General features: G+C 35.9%; 1 protein-coding gene across 1 annotated transcript in view; it reads left to right on the forward strand.

Moving 5' to 3' along the window:
* Positions 1–21,061, forward strand: part of KDM6A (lysine (K)-specific demethylase 6A) — a 79,345-nt gene that overhangs the window by 51,653 nt on the left and 6,631 nt on the right. The window contains exons 5-13 of the mRNA XM_008944442.1: positions 4,272–4,326; positions 7,190–7,224; positions 10,702–10,795; positions 14,787–14,913; positions 17,707–17,805; positions 18,170–18,389; positions 18,953–19,087; positions 19,529–19,684; positions 20,353–20,448. Coding sequence (XP_008942690.1) covers positions 4,272–4,326; positions 7,190–7,224; positions 10,702–10,795; positions 14,787–14,913; positions 17,707–17,805; positions 18,170–18,389; positions 18,953–19,087; positions 19,529–19,684; positions 20,353–20,448 — 1,017 coding nt within the window. The remainder of the gene's footprint in view (positions 1–4,271; positions 4,327–7,189; positions 7,225–10,701; positions 10,796–14,786; positions 14,914–17,706; positions 17,806–18,169; positions 18,390–18,952; positions 19,088–19,528; positions 19,685–20,352; positions 20,449–21,061) is intronic.

Raw genomic sequence — 21,061 nt, forward strand, 5'->3', positions numbered from 1 at the left:
ATGCAGCAGCAGGGATGGGCTTCCAGTCGTCCCATTTCCCTGTGACATCTTGTTGCTGCTGGCAGGCCTTCGGGCTGTCAATGCAGGAATAGCTGGATTCTGACCTTGCAAAAGGAATGATAAAATATGCAGGCAAGGCGAGTGTCGAGAGCTTCCTGAAAATCACTGTGGTGCACTGTATAACATGTCGGTCAGTAAATTCAAATGCAGCCTTTTTTTGGCTGGTGAAAACACAGCCTTTTCTGATCTTTCTATTCTCACAGCTAGTCAAAGCAAGAGATTCTTCTGATCATACTGCTTTTATTCATTTTTTTTTTATTCAGTATGTGTGACCTTTGTTTCCTCTGTCCTCCATCAGCTTTCTTCTGCCCTGTCCGTGTAACAGTTTTCTGCAGTCTAAAGGGGTGCTTTTTTTTGGGGGGGGGGGGGGGGGGTTTACTTTTTTTTTTTTTTTAATTTTTTTTTTTTTTTTGTTTTTTGTGGGGAGTTGGGGTGTGGGGTTTGAATGTTGGACGAAAGTAAGTGGCTGTATACACTACATAAACGTTCATCTTACCAGATGAATTTATTCTGAATTCAGGAGATGCTGGAGAGTGAAGCCAGGAGCTAACGTGGCAGCACGTGTAGCTCGTCCTCTCCTGACCCTCTCTCCCCTGGCCCCAAACACGCCTGGCAAATGGAGGCTTGGCGCTCTGCCACAGCTGATTACGCAAGGCGTTCTGTGTCCCCCTTCTCTGAACAAAGGCTGCTCTGAGGAACGTAGGCATCACACCTAGGTCACATAGGCAGAAAAAGCCATCTCCTGACAGAATTTTACTGAGTCATGATGGAGCTTTCCTTCATGGTAAGTCTGTGAGAATTGTCAGGTTTCAAATGATGGCTTGCCTTGCTTGCTGAACAAATGCAGAACTGAGAGCTATTAAACTTGCTAATGCCATCCTCGAGAGGAGGAGGGAGTAGAACCACTATTTTGAGGTCTCAGGCTTGGATGTAAACAGAGACAGAACTGAAAAATCTCACAGTAAGAAGAAAATGGTTCTTTTTGCACTGGTCATTTATTGATTAAAGAAACAACAAAACTCTGGGTATCTGTCTCGTAAATTGTGGAGGTCTAATTTGTTAAGAGAATTGGTTTTAATTCGAGTAGTGGTAACCTAATAAGTTACATAAGTCGGTGTCAGGTTACTATTATTTTACTACCAGACCTAATACTTTCGTCTGTTCTGTTTATATGCAACCCACTGTCGTTCTGATCCTGGGAAAGTGTGCCTTCAAAATTGTATCCACAGTCAGAGGCAGGTCAAGGGCTCCAGAGGAGACAAAATAGGCTGTAGATAATTGTGCAATTACAAATGGCTACAAATCAAGGTATATTATGACTTGAGCTGCAGCTCTTGAAGAGAGCCTGTTACTTTTTAACATTCAGAACACTGCCTTCTAGGTAAATCCTCTTACTCAGGATTTGAATTTCTATAGACTGCTGTCTGCCTTGAGGTATTGTATGTCTTCTCTGAACTGCAGCGGCCTCTCCTGCATAATAACTATTTCACACAGCAGTAGCCAGCCTCAGTACCGCAATATTTGAGAGAGGTGCAGATGTTTGCTAGCCGCTTCTGTTTGTTGCAGAAATGGAAGTTGGAAATTCTTACTATTTTTTAAATTTTTTTTTTATGCTGGTAATTGTGATTAGTGGATCTGCATTTGGCTGACAAGGTTTATGTGTTAGAATGCATGCATGCTTTTTTTTTTTTTGTCTGATTTTGAATCCTTAACGGGCGCTATGTATTATTTATCTGGCAAGAGGTGTAGGTTTGCTGGTGTATGTGCATTTCAAAGGTTCTTGGTTTGAAAGGTTCTGGGTTTTCTGTGTATTGCTTTGCGATAATCGTTCAGTGCAAATGGTTTCTTTTGCTGTACTTACAGGCTTTGGTTTATCAATTTCTTTACTGTTTGTAGCTTAGTGAACAGTGCAAGCAGAAATTTACTACACTTAGAAAATTTTCATAATGTGAATTTTGAAATTTTAAAGTCAGCTAATGTAGCAGTAAGAATGTAAATTTTTTTAGGAGGCATTGCCAAGAAATATTCCTGCTTTTTTTACTGTACAGTACTGATATTACTGGCGTATTTAAATATTAAAATGGTTAGATTTTCTTGTGTGCTTGCTTGCTTTCTCTCAGTGAACTGTCTTACTGCAGTAACCCTTCTGTAAAGCTACTACAGAGCAGTCGTCGATTGTTTCTCTTTAGATCTGCTTATTTTTTATAATAGCATTGGTAGGTAGGAGCAAATCTATTCTTTTCAGCTTTATCTTTTCAAATTAATTGTTAGTGACAGTGCAAGATGACACATCTGTGCAAAAAGGATTTTGTACCATTAAGATCAGTATGGTCAATATGCAGGCCAAAGGATATGGGTCTGTTCCTTTTTTTCCTTTTGTCAGGCAAAACGCGATATAAAGTATGGTATTTTATTTTTATTTAGTCTTCTATTTTAAGTTGCCTGCTTAGTAGAATCACTATGGTAACCCAGCTAAAGGATGTCTCCGAGGCACACAACCTGCACTGCAATGTAAGTGAAGGGAGATTTTAAGTAGACTGCTGCTGAATAGTAGAAAAAAGGAACAGGCATGGCAGAGATATAAGCTACGATTTAATATTTATAAGCTGTTAGTTAATGCTTGCTCTAAGGATAAATAGTTATTTTACCAGTAATATATTGTCGAGTTTTTCTGTGCTCTCTTTCTGGAAATGATACAGCTGAAACTTTAATTAAAAATCAGAAATTTGTTTTATTCAACTTGAGTTTGTTTCATTTTTCAAAAGCTGTTACATATTAAAAATGATGTTAGTCAAAGTCAGTGAGGAGGTAAGCTGCATTACTCTGTGACTTACAGAGCTCATGAGAACATCAGCATTCTTTTTTTGTGATCTGCTATGGACAATACATTAATTTTATAATTTTCCTGTTTAAAAATACTTGTTTAGAGATTTGGTGGTCTGTTAAATTCTTGTAAAACTTTGAGATGTGCATTATATAGACATGCTGGACACAAGGTATTCCTAGGATCATGAGGAAAGTTACGTAGTATCTGGTAGCTCTGAGTATGAAAACACTGAAAGTCATTTGCATACACATTAATAAGGACTTTTTTTTTTTCCCAATCAGCTACACTAATAAGCTTCTGATGCCACCTAGTTTGGCATCGTGAACAGCCAGAGCTAAATTATCATTTTTGTGCTAACAAAATAAAACATACCAAGACATCAGTAATGTTTTGTGTATTAGAAGCCACCTGAAATCATATTTTGTAGGTAACTGCATTTATTAACAACAGTATTTTACATGTTATCTCATAGGTTCCGATGTTCCTGGGCCTTATTCTCTATGGAATTAATATGATAATGCAAATTCTACACTGTGTATGTAGGAAATTTCTATGATGTTTATGGAGAAGTTCAGAGGCACTTGAGTTGACATGCTTGTTCCATTCATTTTAACACACTTGGTTGCATTTCAAAATATTTATAGCGATTGCTGAATTAGCAAGCTCTTGTGAAACAATTGGTCGCATCCAGACTTTCTTGCAGACAGACCTGATTGCTCTGCTTGCGTGACCTTTGTAGGAGAGTGAAATACTTGGCTCAGAACTTCAGAATGCAAAGATGTCTTAAAAGATTTTTTTTTTTATCTCTTGAGGAAAAGTAATTAAAAATAAACAAGCTCTAATATTTAGATGAAATTGTAATACCTGGAGCAGAGTATATACAACTTACTAATTCCTTAGAAACTTGTGTTTTAATGTAAAGGTATTAATTTTAAGTGATTTTTGACAGGAGATTTTGTTCTTAAAGATTTCACTCAATATGAAGGGAAAGTATTCTTTTTTTTCTAGACAGACAAATTGAGAACTTTGATGTTTATCTCCATGAGACTATGAGCTAGTATGACTACATTCCCTGATGTTTGTTCTGAGAAAAACTTGGTCTTCCAATTCTGATCATTCATTTGATGCAGTCATCCTTCAGATGCTAGCCCGATTGTTTTGTGAAGATATCTGTTGCCATTTTACATTACTAGAAGTATTGCTGCATTTGCAATTAAAAAAAAAACCAAAACATTACCTTCCTCTAATAAACAGTTGCACAGAAATGGAGACACATGGTAAAATGCAATATTGATTTTCAAGTACGAAATTGATTTATTCTTAGTAATTTGCGGAAGTGTTGGTATTACTTTGTTTGAAAAACAAATCATTCTCTTTTTTTCAGCATTTTCAGTTAGCTTTGATTGACTGCAATCCCTGCACTTTGTCTAATGCTGAAAGTAAGTAACCTATAAGTATTTCCTTTTTATTTTGTTGTAGATTGTGTTATGCTCACAACTGTAACAATTTTTAATGAACCAGTCCTTCAAAGTCTAAAGGATCAGTACTGAGGGAGACTACAAAACCTGTCTCCAAGTAGAATTGTGGTTTTGTTTTAATAAGTGGAATAAGTAAAAATTGAGACTTAGCTTATTAATTACTCCAAAGAGTTGAGTTCTGGAAGAAACATACTATCTGACTGTTTATTTACTTATAAGTGTAGTGCTTGTGTCCTGGTACATATTTAATAGTAATTATTTAAAACTTTGTGGCGTCTCGGTAATCTGTCATTTTTCAGTGCTCATTTTAATGCCATTTAAATTTATAGAACTAAAATTCAGCATCAGTCTTTGTGCGGTTGAAGCAAGAAAAAATGTACAATGTAATTTATTTGTTTTATTAGGTGCCCAGTATTTATTAGTCAGTATTTGAACCATGTTAATCTTTTAGTGTAGTATGATCTAGTATATGCTATATATACTGTAGCATATGTATATGTACTCCAGATATATATGTATGTACTTCTGTATATGTAGCACATATGTGTACTCCAGAGCATCCTGGAGGTATTTATCCATAGTTAATGGAATTGTATGCGAGAATAAGTTTTATGTCCGTGCATGTTTTGGAATCTATAAGAATACAAAGGCAGACAACTGTGAAAGAAACTCCTCCCTTGGATTTTAAAGTACCTTCATGCTGCTCTTGGTGTTGAGCTTGGGTTACCTCGTAAGTCTGACTTCAGAAACATTTGATAATGTATTTATAAGCAATTGTTTAATTCGGAGCTGGATGGAATTGTGAATATTCTGTCAGCAAGGGTGATGAAAGGGGGTTTGTTTCCACGGGTGAAACTGCTGGCTGTACTGGTACCCCAAGGAGCCAGCTGTGCTACAGTCTTCTCTAAAGCTTTGTCGCTTAATCAGGAGCAGGCACAGATAATGTAAAATTATTTGCAGAATTCTTCCGAAGTGAATAGGCTTTTATTGTTTCTACCAGATATGCGATTCTTTATATATTTCATGTTAGCTCATATTAGTTCTCGCTGACTTTATCGGTTTTCACTGTATCTCTGAATATTTGTAAGGTTTTCCTAACCCTTCCCCATAGCCCCATCTGCCCCCAGATTAATGTAGAGGTATGGCCCCATGTAAAGGCTTTATTGCCCCATGATCTTGGGCATGCTGCCTGAGAAACCCAAAAGAGGAGTGTGAAGAGGATTGAGAGACTTTGCAGGTCCTCCCGCACCACTTAGCGGGAGGAGAACCGTGCTCTCTGAGCCAGGGTGTTGGTACCATCACATAAATGCTTCAGGTTGCCTTAATCCTCCCCCTGGCATTTCTAAAGACTGGGCGAGTAACAGCGTTGCAGAGACTGTGTTCCTAGCAGTAGCATTTGAGTACTAAGCATGTCATCTTTCTGTTTAGGCAGTCTCTAACGTGACAGTTTCATTTCTTTCCTCTGCATGGCATGGCTTCTTTTTGTGGCTTCATATTGGAAGAGGTTTTGTTATAAGGGGAATGAAATAAGAGATTTTTTTAGATAACAAACCCTTGAAACAAAAGGAGAGGTTTTTCTTTCATCAGTAGGGAGTGAAATTGTACGATGTGGCAAACATAATTGATGTCTGATCTGCCCTTTAGCAGGGAACACAGAAAGTTTATGAAAAGTTTAGATGGTACGTTTCATTATGACCTAGTTTCTGAAGCGCACTAGGCTACCTTCTTTATAGTGAAGGACAAAGAGGTGCACAAAAGGAGCTTTCCCCTCCATTATGACCCAGAGAGGAACCCTGGGACTCCGAATTACCTGTATAAACCTCTGTGTGACACCATTGTGTACCTTCAAGAGGAAGAAGTCTGTGTAATTGAAATAAATTGAGCTTGGCTCAAACACAGGCATTTTCTTACTTGTAGTCCTCAAGAACATCAGGCAGAAGTCTATTTCAAAGGATTTTTATTTTCCTCATCAAAGCAGAATAAGTATGTCATTCTTCTTGAGTAGCTTTAGCTATGTTCCATTTAATGGCTAGTCTAGGGTAGCAGCTCTCAAGCCTTTGAGATTGGGTGCTCCACCTTGTCTTTAATGATATGAGCAGCATGAGGATAATTTGTCCTCTGCTGTTACTCTTGAACAATTTTCATTTTCTTTCTCCAGCCAGCAGTTTTCTTGCCTCCAAGAGCTGCTAATAGTATTATGACATTCTGTGCAATTCGCATGAGCCATTTAAGATTCCTTACAGTAATGATCAGAGTATGATTTGTAATTAACACTTTTATTTCAGTTTAGTTCAGGGGAAAGACAATTCCTAAAAAGGAAGGAAAAAAAACACCTAAATTTAAGATGTGTATAAAGGTGGCAGAGCATACTGTAGTTTTCTGTTTTGTAACCCAGATAGTCTGTCCCTTGGCAGTCGAATGAAAATAAAAAATGAATGTTTGTTTCTAACTCGGTTAGGTACAGAAAATATTACCTGCGTTCTCTTGGCGCGCATCTCTGAGTTTTTATTGCCGAGTTTATTGAAAGGGTAATGGACTCTGCATTTCAGAATACAAATGAAGTCTGTGAACTGCCATTCTGCAACATAAGTTTGCAGCCTTAATGCTTTGTTAGGGTACATATTCGTTCTCTGTCAGTTCTGTTATATTAAGTGCAAAATATCAAGGTAAATACATACATTTTTTTTTATCTTTAAGTTGAAATTTATCTTGGTTTTACACTGATTAATTTGAAATCTTGTTTATCCCTCACTTGAAAAAGACATATTGTAATTGTTGCTGTTATTCATTAAACCTAATAATTTTGATTTTCCCACTCTTACAGTTCAGTTTCACATCGCCCACTTATATGAAATCCAGGTAAGCTTTAAGCTCCTTTTTACAAAGTGTGGTTGAGTTTCTAACTATATGATGTAATCAGTCTGTGGAATTCATATTATCTATGCTTTTGTAAAGTTAGATTTAAGTCTTGAATCACTAAAGAAACTTTATTTGCTTTGGCTAAATTAAAAATATTCTGTATGTGGACTATCATGCTATAAAATGAAGTAGCTATTTCAATAAACTTACATATTTACTACTAATCTCCCAAGTTGAGTGCAAAGAAACCCTAATAATAATTTTTAGTAAAATACTTTTATGATATTATGGATATATATTTAAAAATATATATAGATATAAAAAATATTGTGGCATCTCAATTCCTGCGTATTCATATTGTTTCACACACATTTGAGTCTACTCAGTTGCTCACGTTCCTTTTAAATATATTTGACGTAAAGTTTTCAAATTTAACTGAACATGTGTGACAGAAACATTTGAGATCTGAGATCAACAGTACATAAAGCTGTGTTATTAATTCTATATCAAATGCTACCACCAAATTTTTTAGGTGAATCTTTGGGGAAACTACAGAATATCTACTGAGCTTCTGGAATATAAGCTAATGAAAACCAAGTAGCTACTGAAATAGCTATTGTATGTTTATGTTTTGACTGACAGGTCATATAATCTAGATTGTGTGCCCTTCTATAGTGTTTTTAGGTATTATGTGTCTGAGAAAGCAATGTGACATGAAAAAATATTGTAATTAAAATGGATGACAAACTACATTTTCAATCAGTTGAAAAGTAGCTTCTAAGTGTTGTTGTTTGATGGCATGGTGAAAAATGACTTTGGGTATTTAGATATGAATAAAAGATATGAATTTGATGAACAAGGTATTTTTATTTTTAATGCTCTTGGTGCAGAGCTACATGGCAAGACAGAAATCCCCCATCCCAAAACATCAGTAAGAAACTTCATGGACTGCTGTGGTTCTTACCTGGCCACCATCCAGATTTCATTCTGAGCACTGGAGCACATCTGACACATTTATGTAACAAAACATCCTCAACACCTTAGTTCGCTTGGTTTGCTAGGGTGGAACAGAAAGCTGAAAACTTCAGGTCGCCATGCCAGGCGCCTTATATGGTTGTGATACCAGTGCTACAAGGGCTTAAGCTGTGCTTTCTGACTGGCAGTCGTAGCCAGCAGGAATTTTATTTTAATGCAAGTCAGAGCAAAAAAAGTTTCAGTGCATTCTGCTGTTAGATTTGGTTTGTCTCACAGTTCTGGTTGGGAGGAGTATCTCTTTTTCTGAGATTTGAGAAGCTTAGAACCACACAAGGTCTTGACTTCATTCTGGATATCACCTCTGACACAACAAAGAGATGTTTTTGGAGTCAGCCTGGTTGCTTAGTTTCGTTTAAAGGACACTGTGCTACAGTTTTCTGAAGACCTCCATATATTTGAAAATTTTCTGCTCTCTAATATTTAATGAAAAAGTTAATTTATTCATTCATTATGTACCTTCACAGTGCTGGAGTTTAAATGATGGGTTGCCAGATCATGAACAAGAGAATAGCCCAGTGCTGATAAAAGTTAGCAGTGGATTTTCATGGTGTTTAATGCAGTTTTTGTTATTTTATCTATGGCAGTGCGAATCCCTCTAGCTATTTAGGATGATAGTTTCTATATTGTCTAAAGAGACAGTGGGCTGGGTTCCCCTTCCCATTTCAAAGACCATTCTTGATGCAGCCAAACATGAAAGACTTTGGATCTTTGGAATAAACATATCTAAATAAACATAAACGTAAACACTATGACAGTTTTCTTTAATATTTCAAAGCATATATGTAGGCAGATTTTTTTTTTTTTAAAGGGTAAACAATACAATGAAAACAAAAGTAAAAAATATTCTAGATCTGGAAAACATGCCCCTTTTTTGATAGGTCATTCTAGATCCTCTCAAGCATGTAAATATATTTTCAAAAATTGTGAATGTTAGGAATGCATATTTACCTATTCAACATCTGGATTGCTGCCTCTGCTGTCATGCTATACAGAGAACTTCTGTTCATTTGCTTATCCTTCATAGTCATAAACTACGAATTTTGTTCCCAATGCTAAGATAAAATTTTTTCCTGATTGTTTTTATTTTGCTGGACATGGATATTTTATTTATTTATATTATTTGTTTTCTTACCAGTTGTCTGCATTTCATGAACACCAATTAAAAATCTTTTCTACCAACTTCCCCTTGTTCCATTTGAAAGTATGTAATTGCTGCTTTAATTTTACTTCCTGACTAGAATATGGTTTTAAAACCAACAGGGTTGTCTTTTGTGATTGTGAGATCTCAAGAGCCTAATAACGTTTTAAACTTCTAATAGGTATTTATACTGTTTAGAGTCTTCCCAGTTGTCCCTTCTAAAATACCAGTAGTCAGTACTTGTGTACTCTTTGCATAAAGCAAACTTAACTAAGCCATAATGATTTACATTTAAGTGCCCACATTTATTTTCATGTGCTTTTATCTGTTTGCCAAAATTAAATCTAATGTTGAATTAACTGAAAGCATATTCTTTTTTGTTAATTATATAGAATTTCTAGAACATCAAAAAATTTTTTAAAAAATGCTATTACTAACAGACCTCAGCATTTATGTCTTCCAGACATTTTTTGGGAGAGGAGGAAGAGAAGAATTAAGCATTTAAAATACATTCACTGTTAAGCAATTATTGTTAGGGTGACTTGGAGATAACTGCTGACATTATTACAAAAAAAAATCCATTTATTGAGAAGTCTTAACCTTCAATATATACAAAACAGCTCATACTATTCTAGAAGTCAGTAAAGCCCACAGTCCTAACCTGGAAATGTGTTTATTATATCAATACCTGTTCATATGGGGAGTTAAGAATTGAATGTTTCCATGCTTTAAGCACACTTAGACTATATAGAAAGTAATAAGAAGGCATACCTTCATTCTCTAGGCATAATCCATGCATATGTTTTACTTCTACACACAGTGGGACTCCATAGTCCAGGACAACAAAAGTCTGTTGAAAAGGCAGGTCAAATGTAATGAAGGAAGGAAGGAAGGAAGAGGCAAAGTTATACCAGCCACCAATTACTGGTGATCTTAATTTCTGTTATGGATTTCTTGGGAGGAATTTGTGTAGGGTTTTTTTTCAGATGTAGACTCACGTTCAAGCATCAAAAAATGCGTATTAGTTTCAGTGTGAAAAGCGTAATGCATGTATGACCAAATTTGGTAATTTGCAAATCTCCCTCAATTAAGTAGTCATTTGTATTAAGTACTATATTTATGCAAGTTATTCACTTACATATGATAAGTCACTTATTAAAGCTTTCATATGCACTGTATGCAAAAGAAAAAACAATATAATTTTTTGTCAATGTGTTTGTGTGCTGTCAGTGCTGTGAAATCGTCGCTATTGGTGATCTGTTGTAAGCTTTATGATTAATCCATTTACTTTTTTCCTTTTGCAGAGAAAGTATCACTCTGCAAAGGAAGCTTATGAACAGCTTTTGCAGATCGAAAACCTTCCTGCACAAGTAAAAGCAACTGTCTTACAGCAGTTAGGTATGTAAAATTAACATATTTTTCTGTGTGTTTCTTTTTTGCATCTTCACCTTCAGCAGTGTTTTTTAAGGCTCCATTTCCAAAGTGAGTCGTAGACACTAAGCATGATACGTGAGATTTTTACCCAAAATAGAATGCATAACAGTAGATAAATAAGAGAGGAGGAAAAGATTTTAATTAAAAACTTAAAAAATAAAAATCTCTTAGACTTGCTACAGTATGCACATGACAGGTTTTGGGTCATGAGGGGGTGGTCTTCCAGAGGAGGAGTGCAGCAACTGAAATTCTGTATTCTCAGTTATGCCTCTGAGAACATCTCTTGAATAGCCAGGCTAATTGCAGTAAACCAAAGTACTCTTCTCTTGCAGAATAGAACATGGCAAATGAAAAATGAAACCTTTTGTTTCTCTTTACTTTATAGTATGTGATGAAAACCCATTTAAGTAAAAAGTTTATCGTCAGATTCCATAAAACAAAACACATAAAAAGAGAAAAAGTTTGAGTTGTGGGGTTTTTTTATCATCTCCCATATTTATAGAAAGACCTATATAAATCTTTTGTAGACCAAAATTTCTAATGGATGAGTAGAATTAATTACTTCAGTCCTATATGCCTTATAAAAGTACTTCCAGAATACTTTGTTAAAATTGTTCAACCCAGTGCAAAACTTCTTCATTCACTTTCTTCATGTTCTTCATCTAATTTATTATTCTAAATATTAATTTAGCCTGCTTATGCCCATATTTTTTTTTTTTTTCCCTGTTCACATTGTGGTCATTTAATTCAAATCAATAACTGGCACTAAGTTATGGCCACAGTGCTTTCTTCTACTGAACTGCAGGTTGTATATGGATTTGTTTAGCTTTTGAGTCTTCTGTGTGAAATCACAAATGAAACTGTTGGAGGAATTTGCTGCAGGACTCTAGATGCTGATCTTTTTGCTATCACATGACACTTGCTTATATTTCAGTATCCTCTTTGAATGTTTTTTTATCTTGGTATTATCCAACCTAATATAACTTGTCAGCATACAGCCAGAAAGGAGATACCTATGATCAGTGAAAGACAGGCTTTCCAAAAGAGCTGACCAACACTTTTTCAACTCAATGTATGTTGTCACAATAGAAGCAAAGGTGCATGGTTGTGTTTGTGAAGTCCTACCACAGGTCTCTGTGCTGGAAATAAGAGCAATGACTTTGAGAATCGCCTACTGTCTAAAACTGGGATTAATTCTCTTTACTCAATCAGTATAGGTCACCTGGTTTTGTAGTGTGGGTAGCTTCAATGTGGAGAAAGGATAGACTGGTCTTAACCAGAACATTCAAAGAGTAATACCATTTCTTTTGCTCTTTGCTGTCAGCAGTGGTATGTATCAGAGCACGGTGTTTATCACAGATTTAGTCTCTAGCAGCTGGTACTAAAAACACCTTCTCAGAAAGTATAGTAGAAAAAATAATAGAAAATACTTGCCATCTGCCAGAACGCTACAGGCAAAACTCAGTCAAAATATATTTGTATTTCTATGTTGAACTCATTTATTTATTTATTTTTTAACAGCAACAGAAAAATTATTTTGGCATGAAAATACCTTTTGTTTATTTTCCATAGCTAGTTAATATTTATTGAGACAGAATTGAATTTTAGGCAAGTTCAGATGTCTTGTGGGAGAATTATTCAAATTTTTGCTCTTTCTGCTAGTTTGCAAAGCAGATCACTGTGGAGGAGAACCCTGTGATTCGTAGATACTTGAATACCCATTTGAGCTTTTGAATGCTGACTAATTCCAGGTAGATGTAACAACAAGATCTGGACAGCTGGATAAGAGCAGTTTTTTTCCGCTTTTGTGCCATTCATTTATTTTCCAGACAAAATTCTTTTTGCTGCTTTGCCTAAAACTACATTACATTAATGAGACTCAAGATGAAATCTGTCCCAGTATTCTTGCTCCAGTTGTACTCAGCAGTTGCATTAAGGAGGAGCGCAAGGACAACATAAACATCTGCTTATAGGTTCCCAAAGCACTCTCTCAAGGATTTTTTGGCTAGGTGCGTTCTTAGGTTGTGTCCACTTAATTGGATAAGACATAATGAGGGGCCTAAATGGGGAATAGGCTCATCTCTTTAAAGGCTATGGTGGTGATGTTTACTGGGGAAAAACACGGTTGCCACGGGTTCAGCATGGGAGGGATAAATAGGTAGCGTGAGCTAGGCTAGCAAAGCCTCTTGCTGAGGCAACACAGAGATTTATTACAAGTTAGATTGCAAAGACCTGGAATACTGTAGAACATTTGTAAAGTATGGACAAAAACCATGGGTTTATTGTGTTGAAAATGCCACGAGTGAGAGAGGAGTCAATATGCTAGCTGAGAATTTGAGTTAGGTCTTGCAAATAAGAAGCTGCAGTATGGCACAGCTGACTAGGATTTTTCCATCGCCTCCTTTCTGCACGTTCTTCATTTTACGCATGAGGAGGAGAGACATCCGGTTTCCTTTACCTGTGCTGTTCTAGTAGAAAACTTCTGTTTGTTCTTCCTCACCCTCTCCTGCTTTCTGCCTGGCTTGCCTCCCTGCACAGGGAGGTAAAATGAGGAAGCAGCCTGTGTTTCAGCAGTGGGACTGGGCTGGCATTGCTGGCGCTCGCTTCTGCCCCCCAGAAATACATTCTTGCCTCTTACCGCTGGACCTCAGCATGAAGATACACCGTCTTTCAATTCAGCAAGGTTCTGCTGAAACAGAAAATAAACATCGCCACACAACATTTCCAGAGATTCAGGAAATTGTGTAATGTCTTTTTTAATTCATGTTTATAATCCCTGAACTATTACCTTTAAGCCAGGCTTTGCCTGGCAGTGCACCCAGTGAGTGCATTTATCCTTAATGTACAGTTCCGTGGGTGCATTCTGATAACAACCCTCACATAAGATTTTTTTTTTCCTTAAAGCATGAGTATTTTCTGTAAGTTTAAGAACTTAAGTGACTTGGAATTTAATCAAAATCATAGCTTGTTTATCAAGTCCATGAGATAAAATTGTACGTGTTATATATCTCTGCAAAAATTACTGGATTTTTGTTGGTTTGGGTTTTTTGGGGGTTCTTTGTGTTGTGGTTACTTTTTGTTGTGGGTTTTGTGTGGGTTGTGTTGGTTGGGTTTTGGTTTTTTTTTCTGATGGGTAGGTGTTTGACTTGATCTGTCTTCAGAGAAGATACTCGTTTTTTTTTTTTGTTTGTTTGTTTGTTTTTTTTAGCACTGTAATCACTTGCCTCCTAACCTGACATTTCTTGCAGTCCATCACATATTCAAACTTGTGCTTCTGACCAGTCTCCAAGTGATAGCTCTTAAAACACCTTAGGCAAATATCGCTCAGTAGTTATGATTTTCTTTTAGATTGCCTTTTTTTAAGCTTGGAAGTTTGCTTTCCATTTGCGTGAGTGTTGCTGGGACTGTTAACAAACAGTGAGCCTGTGAAATAAAAAAATAAGCTATATAGAACAAGTAGAATAAAATATTTAAGCTATAGTCTGTATAGAGGAAGTAAAGTAAGGCTGCAAGTACTCATAAGTCAGTTCTCAGCCTTGCCTACTTTGTCTAGCATTTCAGATGAGGTCACAAACATAATGTACAGATAATTGATGTGTGTGACAAGGAGGATGGTGGCATTTTTCACAATGAAAGGGGAAGGTGTATATCTTTGGAGGAGGAAAAAGTTAACACTTTCAGATTAACTTTTTGTAGTAGAGGACTGAACACTTCATAATTGTGCTGCTAACCTCATAGAAAGTTATTTGAACTACATAAAAATGCTTTAAAAGTACCTGAAAGTAATTAAAATTAAAAGTTTTAGATGTTTCATTCATAATATTATATGTAAATTCAATATTGTTTTATATTTCTGTTTCTAAAGGGGAGGTAATGCTATGAATATCCTGCTCTGCCAAGGTCTTAAATGGTCTTAGGGAATTTCACTTCTGCCATTTATGGATTCCCTTTGCAGGCTGGATGCATCACACCGTGGATCAACTTGGAGACAAAGCAACCAAGGAAAGCTATGCTATACAATATCTTCAGAAATCTCTAGAAGCAGATCCAAATTCTGGTCAATCCTGGTATTTCCTTGGAAGGTGAGAAATTACTTCATAGATACTGTAACTACATTTGTGATTTATTTTTTGAGGATACTCATTATTGTGAATATCTTACATTGCTTTTTTTCTTAATACTTTCAGAGGAAAAATGAAGGGAAAGGATGTATGTACCTTCTGAAGTCTAGTTTTCTGGAAAGTGTATAAAAAGACAAGGTTCTAATGTATTTGGAATGAATATAGATTAGAAGTTGAAATGAAGTATGTTACCCAAGTGGTCCTGCATTTTTTTGTAGTTATTCAGTCTACACATTTACAGTAATCTGAGTCTGTCATGCCTGGTCTTATCTGTTGTTCCTCCTACTACCACATCTTTTATTCTCTCTCTCTCGTTTTTTGGTGAATGCTCTGTAAATGTTGCTACTTTCCTTCATATCTTTTTCACAATTTTTTTTCTGTCTTTCTCAGAATCTGCCTTCTAATCTCAATCATTTTCTTCACTAAAATACAAATATTCTGCCAGGTATACATCCATTTATAAACAGCATATATTGCAATTGCATATTAGGCCAAGATAGGCCAGGTTGATCCATCCTAATATCTGTCTGTGTCGTATTAATTCTGTACTATCAGACAGTATTTTTTACTTGAAAATTAACTTGCTCCAAGTTGTAACTCAATTACTTTTCTTGGTTACTTTTTTAAGAGAATAGAGTACTTTACACAAAAAAACAGCAGTAAGTCTTGAAATAATCATGCTTTGGAGAAAAATGAGGGCAATTCAAGTTCATGAGTTTCTCCACAAAACTGACCTGTTCACATATGAGAAAGGAATGATAAAAAAAAATAAAAAAAAAAAAAAATCCTAATCTTAGTATCTTCTAGCTAACTCTTTTTTGGAGAGGTTTGGTTACATACAGCTGGAACCTAGTTTTGGTTTTGTCATCCTAATTGCAGGATGACAAAAGCTGTTCTGTGCAACAGGGCTCTTTGACCAGCTGTCTGCAGGCTGAGGGAGGAACGTTAACATGGAGTATGAAGGACAGAGGGCTAGAGCAAGTGTGGAGGGAAGAGGGAAAATAAGCTATGGATCGTCTGGCTCATCTTATCATCCATGGGGCTGAAAACCTGTTTTTTTCCTCAGTAGTCCTGTTCCACATATCTTGAGCTAGTTGAGTTCATGCAGAGCAGCAGGACAGAGTCAAGACTCCATGAAGTAGGTGTGTGCAGCTGCTGTGCTCCTGTTCCTACTGCACCATGGCTTTTGTGGGGTTAGAGTGAAACCCATGGTCATACAAATAAGAGGGAGAAGTGCAGAAAATGAGGGGGGAAAAATGTAGTGAAAGCATTTCCTATACTCTATAGGGGAAAAATATTTCCAGGTCCCATTCCTCCAGTCCATATGCTGGCAGGAGAAGAGCAAAGGGGACAGGGTTACAGTGTTGTAGATATCTTTCTTCCTCTTTTTCCCTCATATACATCTTTGTGCCATTCCTTTCTCTGCTGCTTATCCAAACTGGTTTAAAGCTGCCTTTCAAAAATATAGCACCATTACCCTCCTCTCCCACTGAAAAAACATCTGTCACCCTGTTCTAAGTTTTGTTGGGTGCTCAATGTTAGTGCTAGCCTAATCAGTCTTTGTGTATCTCATAGAATGAAACGTGTGTGTTTCATGTTCTGGGGTTAGGCTGTGATTAGAATTCTCTTCCGAAACATTGCATTCAGACTTAATGGATGGTTTTAGGCAAAGTATTGCTAGATTTTATTGTATTCCTTTCCTACCATGCCTCAAGAATACATAAAAGAGTGTAGCATGTTTGCAGACCTTTGCCTTTACTGTTCTGCTTGGCTTTTATTTTATCTTTATTTTTACTAGAATAAGTTTTCTGTTGTTGTTTATGTGATTTGGAAGTTGTCAGTTTTTTCCAACAGAGAAGCTTATTACAAATCATATAAGAAGCAGAGCTGTTATAGATTAAACTAGTAAATGTACATATTATTAATATTGTATTTATTTGAAGCTTTTAATTTTCTACAGGTAGGTAGTGTTCCCTGTGGTATAATAGTAGTTCTCTTTATAGAGTTCTGATATTTCTGCTTATAAGACCAGAGTACCTTTGAATTTCTGTGTGAAAAATACTCAAGTAAGAAATAATGAAAAAATCCAGAAAAGCAAGGGCTTGTGTTTTTTGTTTGTTTGTTTGTTTGGGGTTGGTTTTGTGGTGTGTTTTTTTTATTATTTTTTTTCTTTTGGGGGGGGGGGGGTTTACAAAATTTCCTTCTTTACATATGCAGTAAAACTAACTGGTTTGTGGTTCATTACTTGAAATCTTACTGAAATGAGAAATGCACGTAAAAAGCTTTCCAGGCAATCAGTAACCATCCTGATTTGAGTTGTTTAATATCTCTTAATAATTCTGAAACACTTCTTGCAGAGCATATCTGCAAGTTTCATAACCATTTGTTGAAGTAGGTAGTGTAATTGTTTCTTTATAACACTGTAAATAAGTATTGTTCTTCTTGACTGATAACTTATCAGAAATTAAAGCAATGTAAGTCTTTAAAATATGGTGTCATTCTGTTTTCCTTATAAATACTGTAAGCTAGAGTTTAAGCAGTTTTGGTATCATTTTCAAGTAAATAATTGGTAATTATGTTGATGGAGATGTTTGAGTCTTCTTATGCCTGGCATTCAGAAACAGCAAGTGTTTTGGATTCATCTAGATGAGTATGCATTTGCATGACTTAACATTGATCATGTCAGGCTTGGTGAGCCATCCTCAATGGTTAGCTTCTATAAATATTACCAAAGTTCTTTTTTTCTTCTCCCAGGTGCTATTCAAGTATTGGGAAAGTTCAGGATGCCTTTATATCTTATAGGCAATCTATTGATAAATCAGAAGCAAGTGCAGATACATGGTGTTCTATAGGGTAAGAATAATACAGGGTAATACAGTGATATGTTTCAATAGTAATGTATATGATTAAGAGCTAGAAAGCTGATAAGCTTTTCATGCTCTCTTGGAGACTGTATATCTTCTTTGCTCGTACCTTTGTGTTGTCAGACGGGTCTGATTTGAAGTTTAAATAATAAATTTATATTTGTGTTCTCATTTTTTAAAAATATTGAATACGTTATGCATATGAGCTTTGCATGTTAAAATGTGTTGTTTATGCTTTTTACTGTGGGTTGTGTAATTACAGAGATTATTAAGGGTTTTGAGGGGGATGGGTATTTTTGACTTGTATTTTGACTTTGTTATTAATTCTCGACTTCACTAATCTTCCTATTCAGTGTGCTGTATCAACAGCAAAATCAGCCTATGGATGCTTTACAGGCCTATATCTGTGCTGTACAATTGGACCATGGCCATGCTGCAGCCTGGATGGACCTAGGCACACTCTATGAGTCCTGCAACCAGCCTCAGGATGCCATTAAATGCTACTTAAATGCAACTAGGAGCAAAAATTGTAGTAATACCTCTGCACTTGCAGCACGGATAAAGTATTTACAGGTAAAACGAACGTGTTAAGAAGTGGGAAATACTCTTCCAAATACACAGCAGAGGGGAGGGGAGAAGTAACAAATAAGTTTAACTTGGAATTGTTTGTGGTGTGTATAACCTGTTTTCATGTGTACTGTAAGCATATCATAGCCTGTAATATTTTCTTTCTTCATTTTTAAGTGGAACTTAATTCCTTATAAACCCTATTTCGCACATTTAATCAAAGCATACTGTTTTACATCACTTTGCTTTTTTCTTTGTATTGTCTACAATTTTAAGTTCTCATAACGTATAGAGAGAATATACACGCAGACTATCTTTCACTCTTGTTTGCAATTTCAGAAAAAAGGACTTATGAGACCTCTGAATCCAGAGCTCATCTTTGTTCTGATTCTCACAAAGGTTTATATTCTGGTTACCCTCTTTATACTTAGCACCTTTCTAAAATCCCAAATTTTAAATCTATCCTCTCTTTAAGACATAATTAGCTACAGCATTTAGGAAGATTTCATGGACTTGCTCTTACTAAAGTAGGCTTGTGTTAAATTTGCTTTTTACATAATTTTTCCTAGGCTCAGTTGTGTAACCTTCCACAAGGTAGTCTACAGAATAAAACTAAATTACTTCCTAGTATTGAGGAGGCGTGGAGCCTACCAATCCCCGCAGAGCTTACCTCCAGGCAGGGTGCCATGAACACAGCACAGCAGGTGAGAAGTTGGGTTATGTTCTGCAGGTGCCCAGCTTTAAGGGTTCTTTACAATCGGTAGTGGTCAAGCTTATTTGATTGAGCACAGGACTGGCTTTTGTTAATAAAAAGCCCTTGATTTGTTTGCAAAGGGATGTTAGATCAAGATGCTCCCTGTAATATGGGAGAGATATGGGGGTACCAATTTAGAACCTTTGTGGATATTCATGATTTTAAAAGATTTCATCTTAAATAGCAATGCTGCAGTGGTTTAATAATCCCGTGAAAGGTACACATTCCTCCATTGATGACCATATGGAAACTGATTTTTCAGTTATTGAGATCAGCTTCAGAATACCTACCCGGCCCTTTTAATATATGTGGGCTGTTAAAATATATAGTTGAAAAGAAAGAATTAAGAATATATAGAACCATATTTTTGTCTTCCTTCTGTGATTCTTAGGCTTGTAAACCTCATCATCCAAATACTGAACCTGTACTAGGCCTCACTCAAACACCAATTTCACAGCAATCCTTGCCACTACACATGATTCCTTCTAGCCAAGTAGATGACCTGACCAGTCCTGCCAAGAGGAAAAGAACATCTAGTCCAACAAAGGTATATATTCTGATGAACTAAAGAGCCACCTACCAAAATTGTATGGAAATATGCATTAAAATGATACAGCATGCACAGAATTTGTGCTGTAAATTTTAATCCTTTGGCATCAAGGTGGGGAATGTTTTTAGGAATAAAAAAAAAAAAAGAAAAAAAAAAAACACCAAACCATTTTCAGTGTGTTTAATCAGGCTGCAGTTCAGACAGGAAGTGCATAAGGGCAGTGCAGGTCGATGGCACTATACTACAGTCATAGTTGTTTAAGCAACAAAGAACAGTCACTGTTTTATGATAGACAGGGAGACGTTCATGTCATCCTGTCTATTACCTTTGCTCAGATTTAGAATTCAAGTGTTTCATCACCGTCTAATAGTGTTACAGTAGATAAAGTATTCAGTTTTAAAAGTGGTGTGCATTTAAGTTAATTATGTAATTTGATTTGATTGTTTCTCATTATAATATTAGATACCATTTAATTTTTCCAAAGAGTACTCAGATACTGTATGGGAATTAGTAGAATAAGCATTGGCATGTTTTAGTATGTTCTTGGTTTATATTGTTATTCTCAAAATAATGGGTAGTTCTTTCATAAGATAAAATCTAGGTAGCAAAAGAAATTATGTTGACCCTTTGATAGTCACACTTTTTAATGTAATGTTTTCTCTCAGAATACTTCAGAAGTTTGGAGCAGTGGCCATACAGTGTCACATCCTCCTGTACAGCAACAAATTCATTCTTGGTGCTTGACACCACAGAAATTACAGGTAGGTGGTTGAAAATGTCCAGAAGATTTTATATGTTTTTTGTTTGTTTGTTTCTTTAATTTTCTTGAAACAAGGAAAGAATCTTTTTTCAGTTTCACATTTCTGAAATTCAATGTGAAATAATTCCTAAATAATTCCCACAGTGTAATTCAAGTTGTGCTAATATTTGTCTCTTCTCTGTGTGAGATCAATTCTATAGTAAAATAATCTCTAGCAGAAACTGAACTCTTATATTGTATGAATTTTATAATCTATAAAGTAAGAGCATACAGTAACAATTTTTTTCTTATGATGTTTTAAAGATAGATATGCAAATTGTTACACTTGTATGCCAGGTGAGGTTTGCTACTTGCTGTAACGTGGGGGATATTGAATGAGGTGTAGAAGTATTTTAATTCCTCCGAGGTAACTTCTTGGATCAGACTGTCTAAACAAACGCATTCTACAAAATGCAGTTGTTCAATTGAAATCTGATACTGCTTTCCTATGTTTTCTGTCAACATTTTTATATGAAATGCTAGATTTTATTTTTGAAATCTTGTTTCAGGTCTTTTTTGTTATGATGTTTTGTTGTCTCTTCAGTTCGTTAGGACTTGCAGTGAGCTTCAGCAGG

This window comes from Merops nubicus, unplaced genomic scaffold (genome assembly GCF_000691845.1).
Source record: "Merops nubicus isolate BGI_N331 unplaced genomic scaffold, ASM69184v1 scaffold21367, whole genome shotgun sequence".
NCBI lineage: Eukaryota > Metazoa > Chordata > Aves > Coraciiformes > Meropidae > Merops > Merops nubicus.